The sequence below is a fragment of the Tripterygium wilfordii genome, chromosome 17 (genome assembly GCF_013401445.1).
Source record: "Tripterygium wilfordii isolate XIE 37 chromosome 17, ASM1340144v1, whole genome shotgun sequence".
NCBI classification, from domain to species: Eukaryota; Viridiplantae; Streptophyta; class Magnoliopsida; order Celastrales; family Celastraceae; genus Tripterygium; species Tripterygium wilfordii.
Genome location: NC_052248.1, coordinates 1,577,080 through 1,597,623, shown reverse-complemented (window position 1 = coordinate 1,597,623; position 20,544 = coordinate 1,577,080). Strand labels below are relative to the sequence as shown.

The window sequence follows — 20,544 nt, the reverse complement described above, 5'->3', positions numbered from 1 at the left end:
TCTACCATCACCATATATACTACCAACAAAATTATGACGAAATTATGCACCATATGTACTATTAATGAAAATATCTACCAAACGAAACCAATATGACAATAAAATTGCCTCGACTTTTGAGCTCCAAAATGGTTGTTTGGTGCCCCCACTACCATATATGCTACTAGTAGCGTTTATTGTGGTGCAAAATGATACACCAAACCAAACGGGCAAAATATGTATATATTTTTGTTGGGAGGAGTCCCCCCTAGGTTTCTTTTTCTTTCCTTTAATAAAAACTTGCCTTGCACCAAAACACAAACAATAATTCAACAAAATTGACTGCATATGACTTGCAGATCCCCATTCTGCGAGGATGGTGTTAATCCAGCGATGATAAAGTTCAAAAGGGATACTGTATTATTTTAAATTAAGTAAAAAGGAGGGAGCAAAAAAAAGAATGAACAAGACGCGTAGACCATGGTGCACTGCAAAAGGGAACTGAAGGATAAACTCTTCACACTAATGCCCACAACAAATTAGATTGCTGAGATGCTGATTATGTAAAGTGATTACGACAAAGTCGGAATTAGACTCTCTCATCCCACCCCTTCTGTGATTCTACCAGAGACAATGAATATGGGTCTGGATTCCAAAACCATCATAGGGTACTGTCAGCTCAGCACTTTCGAGACTACACCTGCTCCAACTGTTCTACCTCCCTCCCTCAAGGCAAATCTTTGTCCTGTTGTATATATGTCATGTAAAAATGTTAGTGCCTTTCTAGCCACAACACTTAAAAACAACTGCCTAGACCAAAGTCTGTAATCTTTTTGTATATAAGTTAACAAAACAAGCACAAGTCGAAAAATGTAAGGTTAGATGAAACCATTCCAATTTAGGAACTCAGGAAAAAATCACAATCAATCACAACAAGAACTTAGTTTCTCTTCAGTTTTATTTGGGAAGGCAAGACACTCGTTTTTATTCTTTTGGGGACAATCATAAATATGAACTCGCTGGGATCAGAACTTCGATCACCACCTGATCAGTTCAAGAGTATTGAGATGCCATCATGTGTAACAGCTTTAAATTTGTCACTGAAACTTCATTGTAGAGAAATATGCGGAATCTCAAAAGGAAAAACACTTTCATTTGAAGAAAGATAAAATATACATATAGCACATACTATAAGAACAGTAAGTAAAGGTTTCTCCTCAAAAAAAAAAAAAAAAACACACTAACATAATATGATGTTAAGCATACCTGGTTCAAGCGGAACGGGTAGGATCAGCTCAAAAGTAGCAGTAACATTGTCCCCGGGCATAACCATCTTAACATTTTCAGGCAATTCCACTTTCCCTGTGATATCTGCGGTCCTCAAGTAAAACTGAGGCCTATAATTCGAGAAGAAAGCCGTATGGCGTCCACCTTCATCTTTTGTGAGAACGTAGATCTCCGCCTCAAACTTCTTGGATGGTTTCAAAGTTCCAGGCTTGGTAATCACCTGCATGAGTGTGATACATCAAATCAATTAAGATAATGCCAAAATAGGCAGATATTCACTTCTTTTTCTATCGTTTGTAATGAATGTGCTGAAATCAATAGACAAGAAATAAGAAGCAAGCTAAGATGAGGCACATAAATCAGAAAACAAAAGTAATTGTTTCTATTAAAAGCCTGGAAAAACTTAGAATATAACTTCACAAATATAAAACTAATTTCATGAACTTCCACCACTAATGAAAACAGAATAATAATATGGACTCTTGTGGTGCCACTTACCTGTCCTCTCTGCACATCGTCGCGCTTTAGGCCACGTAGAAGAAGACCCACATTGTCACCAGCCTGGTTAGATGCACAAATAACCAAGGGTTCAAAACTTGATACAAATAAAATCCCCAGCATTCTAAGGAGTAAAACCTTTCACTTACTTGTCCATTATCCAAGATCTTCTTGAACATCTCTACACCAGTCACTGTGGTTTTGAGAGGAGCACCCTAAAGAAGAAAACCAGATGTAAACCACACATTTATACAACACTCTATGTCAAGCATCAGTTTTTAAGATTTAGAGTATGGCATCCCCATCAAAAATAATATGCTTATCAGGTACAGAGCAAATAAAGAAGACAATGCTACACAAGCAATGAGGACCATTTTTTACTTGATCATTACCTGCGTCAGGCCCAGAACCTCTACTTCCTCGCCAACTTTTATGGTACCTTGTTCAACACGACCAGTAGCAACAGTTCCACGTCCCTTCAACCACCATGTAAAAATAAGTCTCACTCAACTGGCTACCAAAGAACAGATAATTTATTTTCACACACAAACCAAAGAAAATCTTTATGGAATACAAACATGGTGCATAGAATTACTTTTTCAACCAGATATAACGTTATGTAATAAAATTGTATTGAGCAATAATCATTCAAGATAGTACACCACAATCAGTTCTAATCGGTACAAGATAGCTCACAATGAAGATTTTGCAGGAGCAAATAGATGTTAGAAACTATTTCATTATAGCACTGTGGTTAACTGGTTATTCACTCTAGATAACTCTCGTTAAATGAATTTTACCTTAAAAGCATTTGAGATACATCCATTAAACTGTCTATTTAATTGCCTCAAAAGTCAAGATTACAAGGCAAAAACAGAATGAATCCACAAAAAACATTGCTAAAACGATCCTTTTACCTGAATTGAGAAAACATCTTCAATTGGCATCAGGAAAGGCTTGTCAAGCTGGCGTACAGGGTCAGGGATATATTCATCCACAGCATCCATCAACTTTAAAATGGCATTTTTGCCTATTTCTTCATTTGTACCCTGTAGAGCAGACAATGCTGATCCACGAATAATAGGGATTTCATCTCCAGGGAACTTGTAGAAGCTGAGAAGTTCTGCCAAAAATATAAGCTCGCGTGAAAAAGTTCTAGACAAATCAAAACAACACGAGTTTGAAAATCACTGTCTATAGATAAATAAACTGAAAATATCAGCCTACCACGGACTTCCATCTCAACAAGCTCTAATAACTCTGGATCATCAACAGCATCAACTTTATTCAGGAAACACACAAGAGATGGCACACCGACCTGTGCAATGGATCAAAGAAATTCTCCACGTTATAACTCCACTCTGTAAACGCAGATGACGAGACAAAAGCAAAAGTACATAATCTAAGTATGCTTCCACAAGCTGCCAAGATAGAGATGCGCACCTGGCGTGCAAGCAGAATATGTTCCTTAGTCTGAGGCATGGGCCCATCAGGAGCAGACACAACTAGAATACCACCATCCATTTGGGCAGCTCCAGTAATCATGTTCTGCAAATCAATTAAAATTTATATATAAACTCCCAAATTCAGAACTCTCTTTAAAGAACATATAACAAACGCCAAGAAATCTGTTCTAAAGACTTGCAAATTAAAAATAATAATAAAAAGCAATTAAATTTTAATGTAGTGTATTATATTTTCTGCCCAAAAGGATAAATCAACTCAAAAGGCCACCATCTGAGAAGGGCTAGTCAAACAAAAAAAACATGGTACAAAATTTAGCACCTAATTTATTACTCTAACAACTAACGAAAACCAATTTTTTCTTAATATTAACCACACACAGACATGCCTAGAAATATGAGTCAATAAGTCATTTAGGAATATACTCTGCGTTCTTCCTAAACCCTCTACCTCAATTCATTATTTGCATCTGTTCCACTAATTAAGGTTGGTCCCGCATGGAAAAACACATACTTCCATTCAAGATAAAACTTAAATTAGCTTACTTTCACATAATCTGCATGTCCAGGACAGTCAACATGTGCATAGTGACGCTTTGCAGTTTCATACTCCACATGGGCCTGCAATATCAAGCCAAGCCAATCATTTATGTACTCCACATAAAGAGATGGTCACACATACGGCATAGCAAAATGGTATGCAAAAGTCACACAGATAACAACCGTTGCAATTGTAATTCCTCTCTTTTTCTCCTCGGGCGCCTTGTCAATTTCATCAAAGGCAACAGCCTTGGCTTTCCCTTCTTCAGCTAGTACCTACACATAATCATCGCACGTCTTAACTACATACAAAGTATATTATATACAGAAAGTTCATAGGGATTCCACAATAAAATTTATAAAGTGCCACATAAAAGCAAGAAAAGGGACTAAAAATACATGCATAACAATAACAGAACCTTAGTTATTGCGGCAGTCAGGGTAGTTTTCCCATGATCAACATGACCAATTGTTCCTACGTTCACATGAGGTTTCCTGTTAAAATAAAAGCATCAGACAAACGAGAATGAACCTCACCTTAATGCAGAATTCAGATACTATCCTGTATATTATAGATAAAACAAACACCCATTTTGCCATCACTTTGCTTGCCTATGTTGAGTGATTCTTTTATGGTTTAGATGTGCTATATTACATCAGTGTGGGGAAGCCCATCAAAAAAGTATTCATTTCCAAAAGGTAGGTGTTTACCGTGGATTTCTTATATTGGAGACATGGGCAGTTTGGGGAAGTGGGTAAAGCTTTTTTTTTTATTTACATTGTCAAAATGAAACTTAGGATGATATAATCTAACAGAAATAACTCAATCTAAAAGCTCCTCGTAACTTTTTTTCCTAAACAAGGGAAACCGTGAGCTTTGCCCTGGTAAACCCCGGACACTTGAAGTGCCCACTCACTCCAAGCATGGTAAAACTTGCTAAGGAGTGAGCTGAAACCATTCACCCCTGGCCAACTCATCTGCATAACAACAAATGTGTTCTTCTAATCGAAATTTACCCAAAGCATTCGCTTCCAAATTTGTTACAATAAACCATTAAACACAATACCTCTTTCTAGAAAGATTTAATATGATTATGTCTCTATCGTATGCCAATACTTACAATGGAATATCATATTTTGTACAATGGCAGCACTTTCTGAGCAGGAGTTCAAAACCACTAGAAAGATTTAATACGATTATGTCCCTATCGTATGTCAATACTTTCAATGGAATATCATAGTTTGTACAATGGCAAGACTTTCTGAGCAGGAGTTCAAAACCACTAATTCTCTCAAATTAATCTTATCCACTAAAACGACCTCGGACTTTTACTCCACCTCGGAACCATTCAAGGTATACTAGATTCCAATGCAAAATCGAAATAAAAAACAACAGGGAACAAAAAATGGAGAGCCGCGTAGACGGCGAGCCAGAAGACAAAACGATCGAATGAGCGAATTGAGAAATGAACTTACGTTCTCGTGAACGTGGCCATGGATCTCCACCAGCCATCGACGGAGCCTGTAGCGGTTCTCTCATTTGCAGACACCGAATCCAAAAAAGAAAATTGAGAGAAGGACGTCGCCGATCCATGGAAAGACCAGTAGATACGAGACGAGAATGGTAGAAGGCGCTTAGAATTAGGGTTCCTCAGAGCCACCGCAGCCATCTAGGGCCCCAAGAAAAATCACTTCGGAGTAGACGGAGAGAGTGGTGTAAATGTAAGTGATTTTCTCGGGGTTTAGGGGTTGGAGGGTTTTAGCTTGAGCAGTCTGACGGCCGAGGACTTCGCAGTTCGCACGTGCACCAGACTCATGTTATTATGAGCAGGCCTTGAAGAAAACCCAGTCTTTTAAAACAGGCCCAAGTGGCCCACTAAAACTGAATTGCTAGGCCTTAGGCATGCTCACCCTGAGCTCAACAATTGCCACGTAGGCCCTTCCCTTCACTTCTCTCCAAATCCCTTAATCCAAACACACTCTTGATCATGGACCAAGCTGGGCTTCCATTGTTTCCAAGCCCGCCCAATATCACTGACTCTATTTGGGCTTCCATAGTCTCCGAACCGGCCAAGAATACTCACTTCATACTGGGCTTCCAGCCTTTACAGTCTCCGTGAGCTCAACCAACAATTGTCCATTTCTCCGGTCACGTGACTCACCTCCAACTTTAGTCATGGGCCATGCTGGGCTTCCACTCTCCACAATTGGGCCCAAGCGCACTCACCTCCATTTATAAGTTAAAAGGAAAAAAAATGTAAAATCATTAGAGCGGTTGCATCAGAATATGTTATGTTATGAATTTGTGAAAGTGAACCTCTGCATCTAGAGATTCACTATTGCAAATGTAAACAAAGTACTAACGTTATAGAGATTTAGGATATAGATATTGATGTAGTTATTGTTGGATAGAGATATTGAATATAGGGATGGCAAAATTCTTTCAAGTTCAAATAACTAAATTTTTGTTTACTCGGATTAAATCAAGTTTTGACATAAGTTATATGTTCAAAATCATGATCTAAACACAAAAATTTTGTCCGAATTAAAACTGGGTTCGGGTCCAAACGTAAAAATCTTGTTTGGACCCTTACCCGGATTAGGTTATTGTTCAATTTACTTGTCCAGATTTAACCCAATCCGGGGATTGTTCAATTAAGTACGTCCAAAATTCAATCCGGGTTTGGGTCCGAACATGTAAATATTACGTAAACACATGTTGTTGTCAGATTCAGAACCGATTTTTTGGCACCCCTGATTGTATATTGTCAACAAAGTAATATTTGAGTAGGTAAAATAGAAAATCCGTTAAAAAAAAACTCCGATTTGATTTCTCTTATACTCTCTTTAGTTGGTTTCACCTGCAACCTGAACAATGTAGAAGAGAAAATACAGCTACTTGTATGGAACATCAAATCAGCAACACCTGATTTAATTTTTCACATGGTTTTGTTGATGACTTAGACAACCCAACTCAACATATGCTTTCTTTTTAAATATTGATTGATTGTTTTTTAGCTGTAAGCCTAATAAAGGTGAATACATATATACACCAGCTGGCTAGTCCTTCTTGCACTGGCATTGCTGGACCATTATTAGAAAATCTTAAAACCTACTACTACTTCTGCTGTTGTCTCTTCATGATTCCTTAAAGTTATATATATAGCCCAAATAAAAAACACTATATGAAATAAATTAAGGAAGAAAAAAAACAGAGTTGTTGCAGAGTAATTGAAGGGGGTTGATCAAATAAAACAATGATTATTGTACTAATTAATTACCTGTCAAATTTAATTCAAAGGGCAATAATACTCGTGAAGTCAATTGATCTCCTTATATATTGAGCTATTTAATTAGGTTTCATGAACTTATAACTCATGTGAAAGGGTGGTCACACGTTGAGTTTTGGTCCAACTTATCATGTTTTCAAGTGAACTTTTTGTGCACGGCCTAAATTTAAGGACATATCGAATATTGAAGGGGCAAATTAAGTTGTATGTTGTCGTTTTCGATTTAAAAAATATATGAACTTAAAATTATTTATATATGTCAAAGTTTGAACAATATTGGCTTCCATAAGAGCCCTCTTCATGGGTCCTCAAAGAACAAGAGTTTACTATGTCGCAACCATTATTTGTGTGTGGTGGACATGTATATCATATATGTATCTGAGTCTAGCTCTACGTGTGTGTGTAATATGTATATATTAAATGAGATGTAGAGGGAATTAGTGGTGTTGTTTTGACCTTGTGTTTCTTTATATTATTTGCATGTATATATATATATATATATATATATATATTATATCTGCTTAGGCATAAAATATGTTAGAATAGGATCGATCATGATCCAGTTGGGGAGCATACTGAAAGGAAAGGAAGCGTGCCAGCTTACCTGTATCAAACCCCCCAAACGAAATGTCATTTTCAAGTGTAATTCTTGTCGAGACTAAAAATCTCGCATCGGTTTGATATAATCCAACAAAGTGATTTATAAGCAAAACCTAGTTCCCCTTTCCATTGAAGACGCATTTTCTGATACTAACAACCAATGACGGCGGCCCATGAACTTATGGTTTAGAACGGACAATATCTTCAATATGTCTGGGTTAAGAATTTCAACAATTCCACACCTACACTCTAGACTCTTTCGGTTGATATATGAAATATAAGTTGATGTTGGCATGTCGCATTTTAAAAAAATAAACAAACCCAAGTCAGTCGGTTGACATTAACGTGTTTAATATATATATATATACATTTACAACATATATATGAGCTAGGCATTATCCATATATTCAAATTATGTCTTATTCACATTAATTGACCGCATTATAATTATAATCCACCGTCAAATAACCGTTCATGATAACCCTATTATGTTCATATATATGTGTGTGTGTTTACTTTTGGCATGACCAACTAAAATTGATTCCCACTCCAATCAATACTCTTGTGGCTATGCATTGGGTTTTGACCCAACTTAAGTTGTTACCATGTGGGAAATTTTTGTATGCATAAGTATGATGGCTTGAGTTTAGATTCATATCGGATATTCAAATTGATAAATTTTTATAGTCTCGTCCTTGGTTACCAACAAAAAAAATTGACCAACCAAAATTATATACACCCGCATGTGATGTTGAGCATCACATCGCATTGTTGTCATTTAAATGCCTCAAACAAACAAGAACCAGAGAGAGAGACCAAAAAAAAAAAAAAGTAAAAAAAAAAGCATGCCAACTTTCAAAGAGTCATACATGAAAAAGTGTAGGAAAAGTGAGTCAAATTTATTTTAATAAGACAAACACACTTTTGTCACCGAAAACCTAACTTTCACGCTCAAATAGCAAAGATATGACGACCTAATAATTATAATTACAACCACCCAATCCAATCCAATCCAATCCGTCCCCTTCGTCCAAGGAAGTGTTTACATCTCCTCTTGTTGTGTATATATAGATTTTCAATTGTCATGTCCAAACCAATCCTATTATCTCACGACAACGAATGAAGTCACAAAAAAGCTTTGGTCTTATTAGATTTGTAACTAACAATAATATATATATATATATATAATTAATAATAATTGATACACCTAAACCACTAGTTGGAGTGGTAAGGATGATGTGTATCACTCTGTTAATCAGAGTTTAAATTCCCCTTCCCATTTTATATATATATAATAATTGATATTAATTTGTGGGCTGGATCAATATTCTATACTCTAAAGAAGTAAAAGTTAAGATTAACATCACGAGAGGAATCCATGTAATCCTTCTTTAAATGGACGGATGTAATGAAACCACGTGGCATTGTTTAGGCAATTCAAAAGTTTTTTCCATGAAAGGAAAAGAAAGAAAAAAAAATGACATCCCTACACTTTTATATGAATTGGATGGTCTAAAATTGAAACATATTGAGTTGTATTTCACACAAAGGGAGTCACAAAAAGGCATTATAAAGTATGAGGAATCATCACCTTATATGTATATCATGCCCAACTCAAGGATTCTTTTGTTATTTGATCTAAATTAAGTTTAGGTTTAAACCCAATTTTGTCTAAAAATTGTCACATTTTATAAAATAGGATTGAGGGTTTGGTTTCTCTTTAGCGAATAATAGACGTTAAAATATATATCAATTTTTATTTTTACTAATAACAAGGGCGTCTAAGACTTTGCCCTGAGTATCTCTCTAAACACATACAATATCGCATTTGTTACTCAATATTAATAAATTGTGCGTCTTTTTCTTCAAGAGGTCAAGGTTCAAATAGAATAGATGTGATTGAATTAATATTACTTTGAATGATGAAACTTATACAAAAATTCAATATTATCCCACACTCTAGTCTCTAGTCTCATAAATATATGAGAAGTGATAGAGATCATAGTAAAAAGTATCTCATTCGTCCTAGTAGTGGATGTGTCACTATGTGGTTCAATCACTAAGTTTTGTGGACCCCTACACTTACATCAATCAAAGTACAAGATTCACTATTAGGATCACTAGGATGTTTTTTACTGGGATCTCTAATATTTTTGTAAATATATATTGAATTAATATTAGTTTTGTTGGGTTTTTGAAAGGATTGATGCCATTGATGGTTTGTTACAAGGACAAGATGTAAGAGTTCAAATTGGAAACCAATTAATAAAGGAAGAAAACTAACAAGACAATAGTGTTGTGTGAGTGGGTGTGAGTAATGGAATGGTCTCTCTCCATCCAATTGAGCACAAACACTTTTCAAAGGGAGGAACTTTTAACATGGGCCTCTCATGTTCATCTATGCCTTTGACTTTATGCTAAAAAGGGTAATAATGGAATAGTGGACCCTTTCCTTTGGTTTGTTCCCATATTCAAGTTCAGCTTAATCAGCTTGGCTTAGCTTCAATTTATAAGCACGCACTTAGCCACTTGTGCTTTTGCATACATGGATTATATATATATATATATTCGTCCGACATGTTAATTGGTCTAAAACTAATACAAACCACTTGAAAATAGTTGCATCGGATTAGAATAAAATTTTCGACCTCAAACGAGATTCTTTACACCATAAGTTCAAAGAGATAACCAATTAAGTTATCGTTAAATGGTTACATCCGTACATGCAATGGATAATATCAATTAATCCTAAAAAAACATTGTAGACTGGTAGATAGATTTTTAAAGTTGATTACATTCTTTATATTGTTTTTCCTCAAATGGGATTTATTATATGCTTGTTTATGAGACATGGAACAAAACACTTTTTTTGGGTTTTCAAAAGAATGAGTCAAATAATATTGATTAAATTATATACACAAATTCATTTATAATTGGTATGATTGTTCAAGATCTAACCACTTTATTCATTCTCTTCACAAATAAATTTGATCAATATTAAACACTTTATTATCTAAACACTTTATTCTTTCTCTTCACAAATAATTTAATAAAAAATTAGGGAATAAGACTTCCAAGACCTTTTTAATTAAAAAGTTTTTACTAAACACTTTATTCTTTCTCTTCACAAATAATTTAATTAAAAATTAGGGAATAAGACAACAAAGTCCTTTTAATTAAAAAGTTTTACTTTTTAAATTAAAAAATTTTTACTTTATTTTTGCAATGTAGAGAAGAAGGGCAGATAATCCGAGCCGAGCTAGCAGCCTAGCCGGCTAAGCATCTTTTACCCTGTGTCGTTGCTTTGTGTCTTTTGTGGTGGTAGTGGGGGTGAAGCGTATCGTCCGCATGTGTGCGCAATGCGCTTTGCTTGGGTCCCACACACACCTTCCCTTCTCCGTCTACAAGCCAACAATAGAGCGCTATGGACCCCACCATCAAACGAACCTACGCTATTAAATATATGATAGGGGCCCCGCAATTCATGCTCTCTCAGGTCCTCCATGTCATATACTAGGCCTTCCCTTTGTTTTGCTCAATTACATCAATGCCCTTCTCTCTCTCTCTCTCTCTAAATTAGAGTTGACCATTGTTTTCATCATAAGTATTAAGTTGTCAATATGTACACTTAATAGTCGATAAATGCTTTTAATCAATGTGCCATGGCTCTAGTAGTTTCAAAATTTGATATTTTCAATGTTCATTTGCCAATGAGAGATTTGGACATTAATTGTTATAGAGACAATTTATTGTGTTATTTTATATTTATTATTCAAAATTTGCAATAACTTACAATTTTACGATTCGATCTTATCAGTCTTCCATGGATCTTATCTAAGATATCGGTTGTAATACAATTGGCTTTCTTTCTTAATGTAGAATTATAATGTGTATTGTTTACATCCTGTAAATTAATATCGTTCATAAAAAAATATAGACATGGAGAGTTGAATTTAAATCCCTTCTGTTGGTAACCGATTCATTCGACCACCTTACATGGACAATCATTAATACTTCTGTAATTTTGTAATAACTTATAATTTTATAATCCGATCTTATTTAAGATCCCGATTCTGACAATCTTAATAGGATACAATTGACGTTTTCTTTCGTGACGTGGATTTAGAACGCACATTATGTACATCCAGTAAATCAATATCATTCATAACAGAAATCGATATGGAGGGTTGAATTTAAATCCCGAATTAGAGAGATTTGTCGTTAATCGATTCCATCGACAACCTCACATAAACAATCATCAATACTTTTTGTTCAACTTATCTAATCTACATTAACCTCAAGCGATCAACATTGCTTGCTTCATTGTTCCCTGAGAACAAATTTGGATCATTACTAAGAAATATGACAATTTTAGCATGTTAACCCTAGCAAGTTGTCCGTTGTAAAAATACCATAATCAACCCGGTACTAGTTTAAGTACAAATTTTGGGCCAGTAGAGCATGAAAAAAATGTGCAATTGAGAAATTGTCGCATTCTAAATGTGCAATTTCTACACCAATAGAGGCTCAATGACCTAAAAATACCCATAACTTTCTTTTCCAGTTTCTCCTTCTGTGACAACTTTTACTTATCACATCGTGCCATATATGTACTGGCCAAGCCCATTTAGGTAATTCGACCAACCCCTCAAAATTTCTAAAACCTTTCCTAATCAGATTTTAGACGGGTTCGGAGCCCCTGCAGTAGAACTGCAGACAACCCATGGAATTTCGTGTAATGTCGTACGATATGTTTAACAGTGTGGAATCCATATTATTTTTTAATTTTAAAAAACAGATCCGACGGTCATACAAAGAAACTGCCCCTTCCGTTTTTAGACCTACATTTCCAATTTGCCACGTCAACTTCTCTTATTTTGCCACGTATGCACTCGGGCACCAGCGGTACGGAGCGTGCCACCAATATATATAGTCCCCCCATACACTGTGCAGCCGCAAGACCCTCGTGTGTGCCAAACACTCGCTCTCCCCCTCCTCCTCCAGCAATCGCTCTCGCTCCTCTCGAAACAGCTTGATATATTTCGCCGAAATCTCGCCCGACAAGTTATAGCCAAGGCTTTGAAACCCGAAATTTCGGAGATTTATAGTATCAAAATATCGGTGGTGAGTCGACTTTACTCGCGATGCCGATGGCACCAGTGCCTGCCGCGCCGGCGGATCGAGCTCCTCCGTTGATGCCGGCTGTGGTTCCGATGCAGACACCGGTGGTGATGTCGGATGCCTTCGCTAAGGACGCGATCCTAGCCTGGTATCGCGGGGAATTCGCGGCGGCAAACGCGATTATCGACGTGCTATGCGCACACCTGGCTCAGCTCAGTGAGTCGGGATCGGAGTACGACGCTGTGTTCTCGGCGATACACAGGAGGAGGATGAACTGGATCCAGGTGCTTCAGATGCAGAAGTACCACTCAATTGCTGATGTGGCGCTTGAGCTGAAGCAGGTGTCTGGGAAGAAGAGTCCTGATCAGAACCTGAAGAAAGTAGAGGTGTTTGAAAATGAGAAAGAAAAAACTGCCGAGAAAGTGACGGAAAGCGAAGGAAATGCTGGCGAAGATGGTTCTGGAGAGGTTTATAATCAAGAGGAAGATTCACCTGGGAGTGAAATTACTGATTCAGGTGAGTATGAATACTGGTCTTCGCATAAATGTAAAAAAGTAATTAATTAGCTAATTGTTCTGTCTGATTCATTGAATTTTCTCTTTCATGTCAATTTTGTTGAGAGAACTGTGGAATTCTTGAAATTGTTCTTTTTAATTTGTGGACTTTTCCGGCGAAAAATGGCTTCGGAGGGTTGGATTTGGATTGAGATTCTGCTGAGAAATTATTTACGTTTTTCTTTAGTCTGCAGATTGGCTAACCGGATTCGGTTTTGAATCTGGCTAAGTAGATATTGAGTCCTGAATTATTTTCAGATGATTGAAACAGAATGATTAATGCTTTTGAATCTGACATTTCCTGAAGTGTTAAACAGAGCAGGTGAGGTTTTTATTTATGTATTTTTCATTGTCATGTATAGTTTTCAAAATTGTTATGATATTTTCCCGAATTTTCTCAGGAAACAAACAGAACTGAACCATGTTTTTCTCCACTAGATCGGGATTCAATCTTAGTTTGCAAATTTCCTGACTTTGAATTCAACGTTCTATTAGATAATAGCAGATGTCGTTTTGACGGTTTGATCGCTTTATTGAACATTTTGATTAATTTCTCATCCTTACCCCTTTTTTCCAAAAATTACCTGTTATATTCATTTTTTCCAAAAATAAAAAAGGTCAGAACTGCCAAAATACTAAAATAATTTTTCATCCTTACCCCTTTTTTCTCCAAAAATTAACTGTTATATTCATTTTTCCGGAAAATAAAAAAGGTAAGAACTGCAAAAATACTAAAATTAGGTGGATATTTTTCGAAATATAAATTGGGGAGATTTTGAGTATTTCGAGGTGGCGAAAAGGTTATTTGCGGTCGATATTACAGCTAGTTTCGGAATTAACGAATCCCCTGACGTTGATGCAAGCGCCTCGTGATGTGTGCAATGATTTCATCATTATTGGGCGGCGTGGATCATTACAACTGTCTGATCTTAACTTGACGTCACGGGACTGGGTTTGGTTTTGTTGGGTTTGACGATCGTTTTTGGGGTGCAAATCCCAAAGCAATTTAGTTTTTATATTGACTCGAGGTAGGCGGACTCATTTGACCGGAACGAGTTGCCGGGTAAAAACCGGCGGGTGGGCGATCCAATGAACGTGGAGAGACTTTTATGTTTGGGTAGGCGGATATGCCAATTCTATATTCGGATCAAAAGTTAGTTGGAGTGATGTCTGCATTCTTTTTGGGTAGGACGTGTTTGGTGCACGTTCGAGACTAACGGCTTGGTCACGAAAGCAACACAGATTTGTCTGAATTCTAACGAAAGGGGCCCATCTAGGAATGTAGAATAGAATTATACATAAACAAAAACAAAATGATGACTACAAATTGTTTTTTCTCCAACCATTGCTGATTTGGCTCACATTTTAATTGTCGTTTTGCCTTTTTCTTTTCCTTTTTTAAATATTTATGTTTTTTTTTAATGCAGGATCTCATGAGGTGCAGTCCAGCACTGAACCTATTGACATATGTTCCAACCATGAAAGCTGTGAGGGGAGAGCTGCACAAATCAAGTTGACAAAAGGTTTTACAGCTAAGGAGCAAGTGAAGGGACATAATGCAAGTTCTTTTTTTTTCTCATTTTTTATGCACATGTGACGAAATTCATATTTTGTTTTAATGATTATATAAATGTGGCTGGCTGTTACTAATTGACCAATTGTTGCCAATGGCAGGTGAATGTTGTGAAAGGTCTTAAGTTGTATGAGGAAATATTCACTGACTCAGAGCTGTCTAAATTGACTGACTTTGTCAATGAACTCCGGGCTGCTGGCCAGAAGGGAGAACTCTTAGGTGGCCGTCTCACTTGGACTGTTTTCCCTCTCAACCCTTTTGTTTGTTTGTGAGGTTGCCAGAGTTTTTTTTCTTTGTTATTTTTCAACACTATAACAATTCCATTTTCCGTCATTTCAAAAAATAACTAATCTTAAATTATTCCATGGTAGAAATTGCATATTCCTTGAAATGAAATACAAGTGTCTGGCTTGCATTGGAACAATCATTAAGGCAAGAATTGGTGAGTTTTTGTTCATAACATTGCACATTCCTTGATTTGAAATACAGGTGAGACGTTTATCTTGTTTAACAAGGAGGTGAAGGGAAACAAGAGAGAGCTTATTCAGCTTGGGGTTCCAATATTTGGACATGTAAAAGAGGAAGCTGCAAGTAACAACCAGACTGGTAAATATACTTCTATATGTTTTGCTTCTATTAACTGTTCTACGTAACTTACCTCAACTTTAAGGCAAATCTAAGATTATGTTTTTTATGTTTCTAGGTTACATAGAACCGATTCCAGCTATTCTCCGAAGTGTCATCAATCACCTGATTCAGTGGCAATTAATACCTGAATACAAAAGACCAAATGGCTGCATCATCAACTTCTTTGATGAGGTATTCCTTGTGTTGTTAAATGTCAATTCTTTTTGAAAACATTTGAAATTGCATTTGGTTACATTTCATTCTCTGTTATGAGCATTCTAACTGTAAGTTGGAATAATTATGAATAGGGTAAGAGATACATCATAAATATATTCATTTTCTTTTGGTGCAGGGGGAATATTCACAACCTTTTCTGAAGCCGCCCCACTTGGACCAACCCTTAGCTACCCTGCTCCTATCTGAATCAACCATGGCCTTTGGACAGAGAATTGTGAGCGATAAAGATGGGAACTATAGAGGGCCACTCATGCTTTCACTCAAAGAAGGGTACACACTAAATTTCTGAGTAGTATTTACACAATTGAAAGTTACAGAACAACAAAAATTGGCAGCCTCAAGGCCGTGATGTTTGAACTCGAAAGAGAACCGTAAGTAACCATGGAAAGATGACATAAAATAATAAAAATGGAAGATGACAAGTTTACTCCAAAATTTTTGCCTGTGAAAGTAGAATGGACTTTGCTGGGCATATAGCTACAGGAAATAACGGACGTCACTGATAGTCTCCTAGCATCTGACTAGTTACATACTACACTGAGCATATTTACGTTCTTTTGAGTTGGGGCTCACGAATCCATGAACGTAACTTGGATTTGACCTTAAAGAACTTCTCAAGTAGAGAAGTTAGTCTCTATTATTGCCAAAAAGGTTTACATGAGAAGAGATTCTGAAGAAGACGGCGGCCTTATTAATATTCTGCTCAAGCTTTTCACAAGAATAAATGGGGCTGAATGTCTGGAAATGGTTCAGTGCATTTTTATGACCGTTTCAGTTGTAAGTGTATTCTGCATTATTGTGACAATATGCTGACCATTATGTTTTGATACAGAGATTCTTTTGATGTGTTCTCACAATTAACAGTACCACTGGAAGTGGCTTGTATTGCATTATAGTTCTTTTATGTGCAGTCCATTATATGCCCCCCATTACTACTGAACCCAATTGAGAAGCTGATTTGTGATTGCGATCCTGTACAATTTTGCAGGTCTCTTTTAGTCATGAGGGGAAATAGTGCTGACATGGCGAGGCATGTCATATGCCCATCTTCCAACAGAAGAGTCAGCCTCACATTCTTCCGAATTCGACCAGACTCCAACCATGACCGTTCACCTCCTACTACTCCCATGGCAGGTGCAATGACTCTCTGGCAGCCTGGCCTCACAAGCCCTTATGCAATGCCAAATGGAGTCTCCATTGGCTATGAAGCAATGGACGCGATGGGAAAATGGGGAATTGTTCGTGCCCCTGTGGTCATGTTGGCTCCTGCACGCCCTATGATGTGTAGCCCTAAAAGAATGCCTAATGGAGGTACTGGGGTTTTCTTACCCTGGACTGTGGGATCAAGAAAACCTGCAAAGCATCTCCCTCCTCGTGCCCAAAGAGGTCGACTTCTTGCATTGCCCTCTTCAGCTGAAACACATATGGCAGAATCCACTTCTGAACCAGGCACCAGTGTTTTGAAGGAACAATGATGTTGAGTTAGCATTAAAACTGCTCGAGGGACAATGCGATATATTTATTGCCAAAGGTATACTTCCCTGTTTACTTCTTGCTCAAGAGAGCTTTGTGTTCAAGCAAGTTGAAGTTTTTTTTCCTAGGTTCGTTCTTCTCAGTAGAAGTAGTGTTTCATGCATTCCCATCTCCCCAAGGCTTCCGAGGGAGCTGATCGCGCTGTTAAGTATGAGGATTGTGAATTATAGCTTTAAAAGAGGACGAATTTCGTATTAATCAATTTATATTAGTTGTCTTTTAGACAAGGATATTTAGTATTTTGCTTGCATTTCTTTGATTCCTATTTCATCATGTGAATCTGTGAAATTTCTTTTTAGCAAGTTTCGCATCGCCTTAACAGGAAGTGGTTGGAAGCTACCTGCTGCCATTGCCTTGAAGGGATGCTTGTGTTGTGGTTTTGAGTTCCTTGACTTGTGTTCTATCTAATACTAACCACAGGAAAATATTAACATGTGAACACGAAAAAAGCTTTTCCCCTTCTTCTCTTGAGTTATCTTAGGGTAATTTGGTGTGTGTAAGTAATAGTTTTGAGTTCGGAAGATCCAACACAGAAGATAAAGAGGACAAACCAGAATATATTCTACAACATTTCCTGCCAAGTATTATTCTATAGGCTACCATGATTCCACGACTCAACTGCAAATGCCTAGCTCACCATGGTGTTAGGTTCTACATAGCCAATTGCGATAGCTTTTTTTTTTTTTTTTTTAACCGAGATTCCTAGTCTAACATACTCACCGGATAACTAGGCTAGCTCTAAACTTGGATTACCAACTCAACTCGCTCCATGCCGATGACCGGAAAGGCCGGACCGGACCGAAACCTGTGTGGAAAATAAAATAATGCTAAAACTGCTAGGCATGAGAGTTAAACTTGCAACCTCATGTATTTGCGATAACCACCCATCTAGCAAATCAAAACATATATCTATAGGGCACTCAATAACCTTTGAAGGCAAACGAGATGTGACTCAGTTGACAATTGATTGGGTTGAGCATATGTGGAGGGTGTACACTGTACAAGCCAATTTAACATCCCCCAACCAGAATTGTAGCAGCTACGGCAGCCGACTTGTCACAACTCAAAAGTGGCCTGATAGCAGGGATTCCCAAAAGTTAATATATCGAAAGCATATTACTTAAGAGGCTTTATATATAATATGGACTGCAGACGATAATGCCAGAATTTAATGAGTGGCTGCACATGGAGTTGCATTTTGATATGGATTGTTATAACAAGGATATCTTGGATTGTGCCCAATAATTCAAAAAAAATTCCAACTGATCTTAGAGTGGATGCTTCGGATAATGCATTTCTCTCTCTGAATAGTCCCCTGCAATGAAGCTTAGCTACCAAGAGATTATATGCTTTGCCATGGAAGTGGAAAATGAAAACTACATTTTGCTAGTCATAGATTCCAGGCTTCACTAAGGAAGAAGAATCTCGCAGGGTTTTTCAACAAATCATGTTAAGATGACAACCAAGACCCCAGAGAATCAACAAATAAATGCATATTGCACATCTTTTGAAGAATCTACAAATTAGTGAGAACAGAAGATCTTATTTCCCACTTGTACACAATCACAGAACATATTTGCACTTGGAAGAAACAAGTAAACGACACCATGTAACACTTAATGCAAGAATTGTGGAAGAAAAGATAGCAGGATTTGGTAAGTTATACAAGAGCACTTAGGTAGCCTTGAGCTTTCACTGGCTCATCATCTTCTTCAATATCCCAACTCAAGTCTTCATCGTCTTCTGCAGTGCTCAGTCGTTTTCGAAGATCAGCTCTATTAGGGCTCCCACCATGACTCACTTTTCTATCATCCTTTTCCTCGATGCTGCTAAGATCCTCAATCTCATCCCAACCGAGGTCTTCTTCCTCATGAGCGGATGTCAATGAAGAATCACCGTCTTTCACAGATTCTCCAGCATCACCCTTCCCTTCCAAAGCCACTTTCTCATCTGATTTAGACACATCACCTTCATTACTCTTATCCAAATTCATCTTCTTATCATCAAAATTTTCATTGTTAGATCCATCAACACTTCCTTTACCCTCTTTGTCCACTTCGGATATGTCGTCTTCTTTCTTGTCAGATTCCTGAACAGAAACCTCCTTCACAATTTGCTCAGAATTTCTATTCTCCAATATTTCGCCTTCGGGTACCACATTAGTCTCTTTTTCTGGCTTAACCTTCTCTTGCATCTCATTAGAATCCCCAGAACTAACACCCTGCAATGCCTCCTCTTTCAAAAGTTCACCAGAATATTTACTACCCACCTCCTCTTTAGCCTTGGAATTAGGTTTAGACAACCCAGTGCTCTCCTCCTCAAATTCCTCATCATCAACATCCCAACTCAAATCCTCCTCTTCCGTCGCTCTCTTCACCATAATAGCTCTCAAATGATCAACTTGCTCAAGCCTATACACCCTATAGTAATACCTACACCAGAATGTCTCATGATCCACACTACTTGGAACAACCCTCTTATATATACTCTCCATTGCCCCATTCTCCTCAAACAAGCTCTCCATGTCCTCACTCTTCTCCTTCAAATCAAACCCTAATATCCACTTGTTATAGTCATCCAAATCCTCAGGCTCATCGCAATACGTGCTCGCATCGCCCTGAATCGCGCGAACTTGTGCATCGAAACGACTATACTTTTTGTTACTACTATTCCTATCACTATTATTGTAATCCGAAGAATCAGATTCGTGATCAGCAGAGAGGATTGCGTCCTTACCTTGTGAGATGATCTGGGTCGTCTCTTTCCAAACGTTGCTCCCAATTTCGTCAATTTTATGACTCACGTTCTCGAGCGAACCCTGGGCAACCTCGATCTCCTTCCTTAGACCCGATCCGAATTCCTTGAGATCGCGACGGTATGTCTCCAAGACTGATTCGGATTTGGTGGATATGGTTTTGAACAGACCCCCGAAGCTCCACGCTCCAGAACCACTGTCGCTGGAATCCGGATTGGTTCGTTGAGGGTCGGCATCTGGGCTTCCTTGATGAACTTCATTTCGGGGAGAATCTGATTCTTGTTTGGCTGGCGGAGGATCTGGATCGTCCGAGAAAACGGATTTGAAGAAATCCATTATAGAGGGGAAAAAACGCTGAAGCTTCTTTCAAGGTTAATCGACTGGGAATTTCAATCAACAGAGTTTGGAAGAAACTTCATAGGCTTACGATACGCTGCATTCTACTAAAACACGCACAATGTAGAGTGCGCCCCCAGAGAGTGGGTGT

General features: G+C 37.6%; 3 protein-coding genes across 3 annotated transcripts; 1 reads left to right on the top strand and 2 right to left on the bottom strand.

Annotated features, from left to right (window-relative positions):
- Window positions 1–304: 304 nt before the first annotated feature.
- Window positions 305–5,542, bottom strand: LOC119982319 (elongation factor Tu, mitochondrial). The gene is made up of 12 exons (XM_038825621.1): window positions 5,244–5,542; window positions 4,187–4,262; window positions 3,951–4,043; window positions 3,774–3,848; window positions 3,208–3,312; window positions 2,992–3,082; window positions 2,682–2,887; window positions 2,157–2,240; window positions 1,914–1,979; window positions 1,765–1,827; window positions 1,246–1,486; window positions 305–724 (listed from the first exon to the last, which is right to left on the bottom strand). Exons 1-12 carry the CDS (start codon window positions 5,435–5,437, stop codon window positions 654–656), a joined length of 1,365 nt encoding a protein of 454 aa, XP_038681549.1. The 5' UTR covers window positions 5,438–5,542; the 3' UTR covers window positions 305–653.
- A 7,059-nt stretch (window positions 5,543–12,601) lies between these two features.
- On the top strand, window positions 12,602–17,561 carry LOC119983049 (RNA demethylase ALKBH10B-like). The gene is made up of 7 exons (XM_038826703.1): window positions 12,602–13,294; window positions 14,760–14,890; window positions 15,007–15,124; window positions 15,395–15,511; window positions 15,609–15,724; window positions 15,885–16,039; window positions 16,758–17,561. Exons 1-7 carry the CDS (start codon window positions 12,802–12,804, stop codon window positions 17,242–17,244), a joined length of 1,617 nt encoding a protein of 538 aa, XP_038682631.1. The 5' UTR covers window positions 12,602–12,801; the 3' UTR covers window positions 17,245–17,561.
- A 1,215-nt stretch (window positions 17,562–18,776) lies between these two features.
- On the bottom strand, window positions 18,777–20,494 carry LOC119982892 (BSD domain-containing protein 1-like). Its single transcript, XM_038826483.1, has one exon. It carries the CDS (start codon window positions 20,391–20,393, stop codon window positions 18,963–18,965), a length of 1,431 nt encoding a protein of 476 aa, XP_038682411.1. The 5' UTR covers window positions 20,394–20,494; the 3' UTR covers window positions 18,777–18,962.
- Between the last annotated feature and the right edge of the window lie 50 nt (window positions 20,495–20,544).

Excerpts from the sequence above, each read along its gene's own strand:
- LOC119982319 (XM_038825621.1), bottom strand. The coding sequence starts at position 5,437 with ATGGCTGCGGTGGCTCTGAGGAACCCTAATTCTAAGCGCCTTCTACCA. Across the intron at positions 1,487-1,764 it reads ACGATGTGCAGAGAGGACAG|GTGATTACCAAGCCTGGAAC; the intron begins GTAAGTGGCACC and ends ACACTCATGCAG. Across the intron at positions 725-1,245 it reads ACCCGTTCCGCTTGAACCAG|GACAAAGATTTGCCTTGAGG; the intron begins GTATGCTTAACA and ends TATATACAACAG.
- LOC119983049 (XM_038826703.1), top strand. The coding sequence starts at position 12,802 with ATGCCGATGGCACCAGTGCCTGCCGCGCCGGCGGATCGAGCTCCTCCG. Across the intron at positions 14,891-15,006 it reads AGCAAGTGAAGGGACATAAT|GTGAATGTTGTGAAAGGTCT; the intron begins GCAAGTTCTTTT and ends TGCCAATGGCAG. Across the intron at positions 15,725-15,884 it reads TCATCAACTTCTTTGATGAG|GGGGAATATTCACAACCTTT; the intron begins GTATTCCTTGTG and ends CTTTTGGTGCAG.
- LOC119982892 (XM_038826483.1), bottom strand. The coding sequence starts at position 20,393 with ATGGATTTCTTCAAATCCGTTTTCTCGGACGATCCAGATCCTCCGCCA.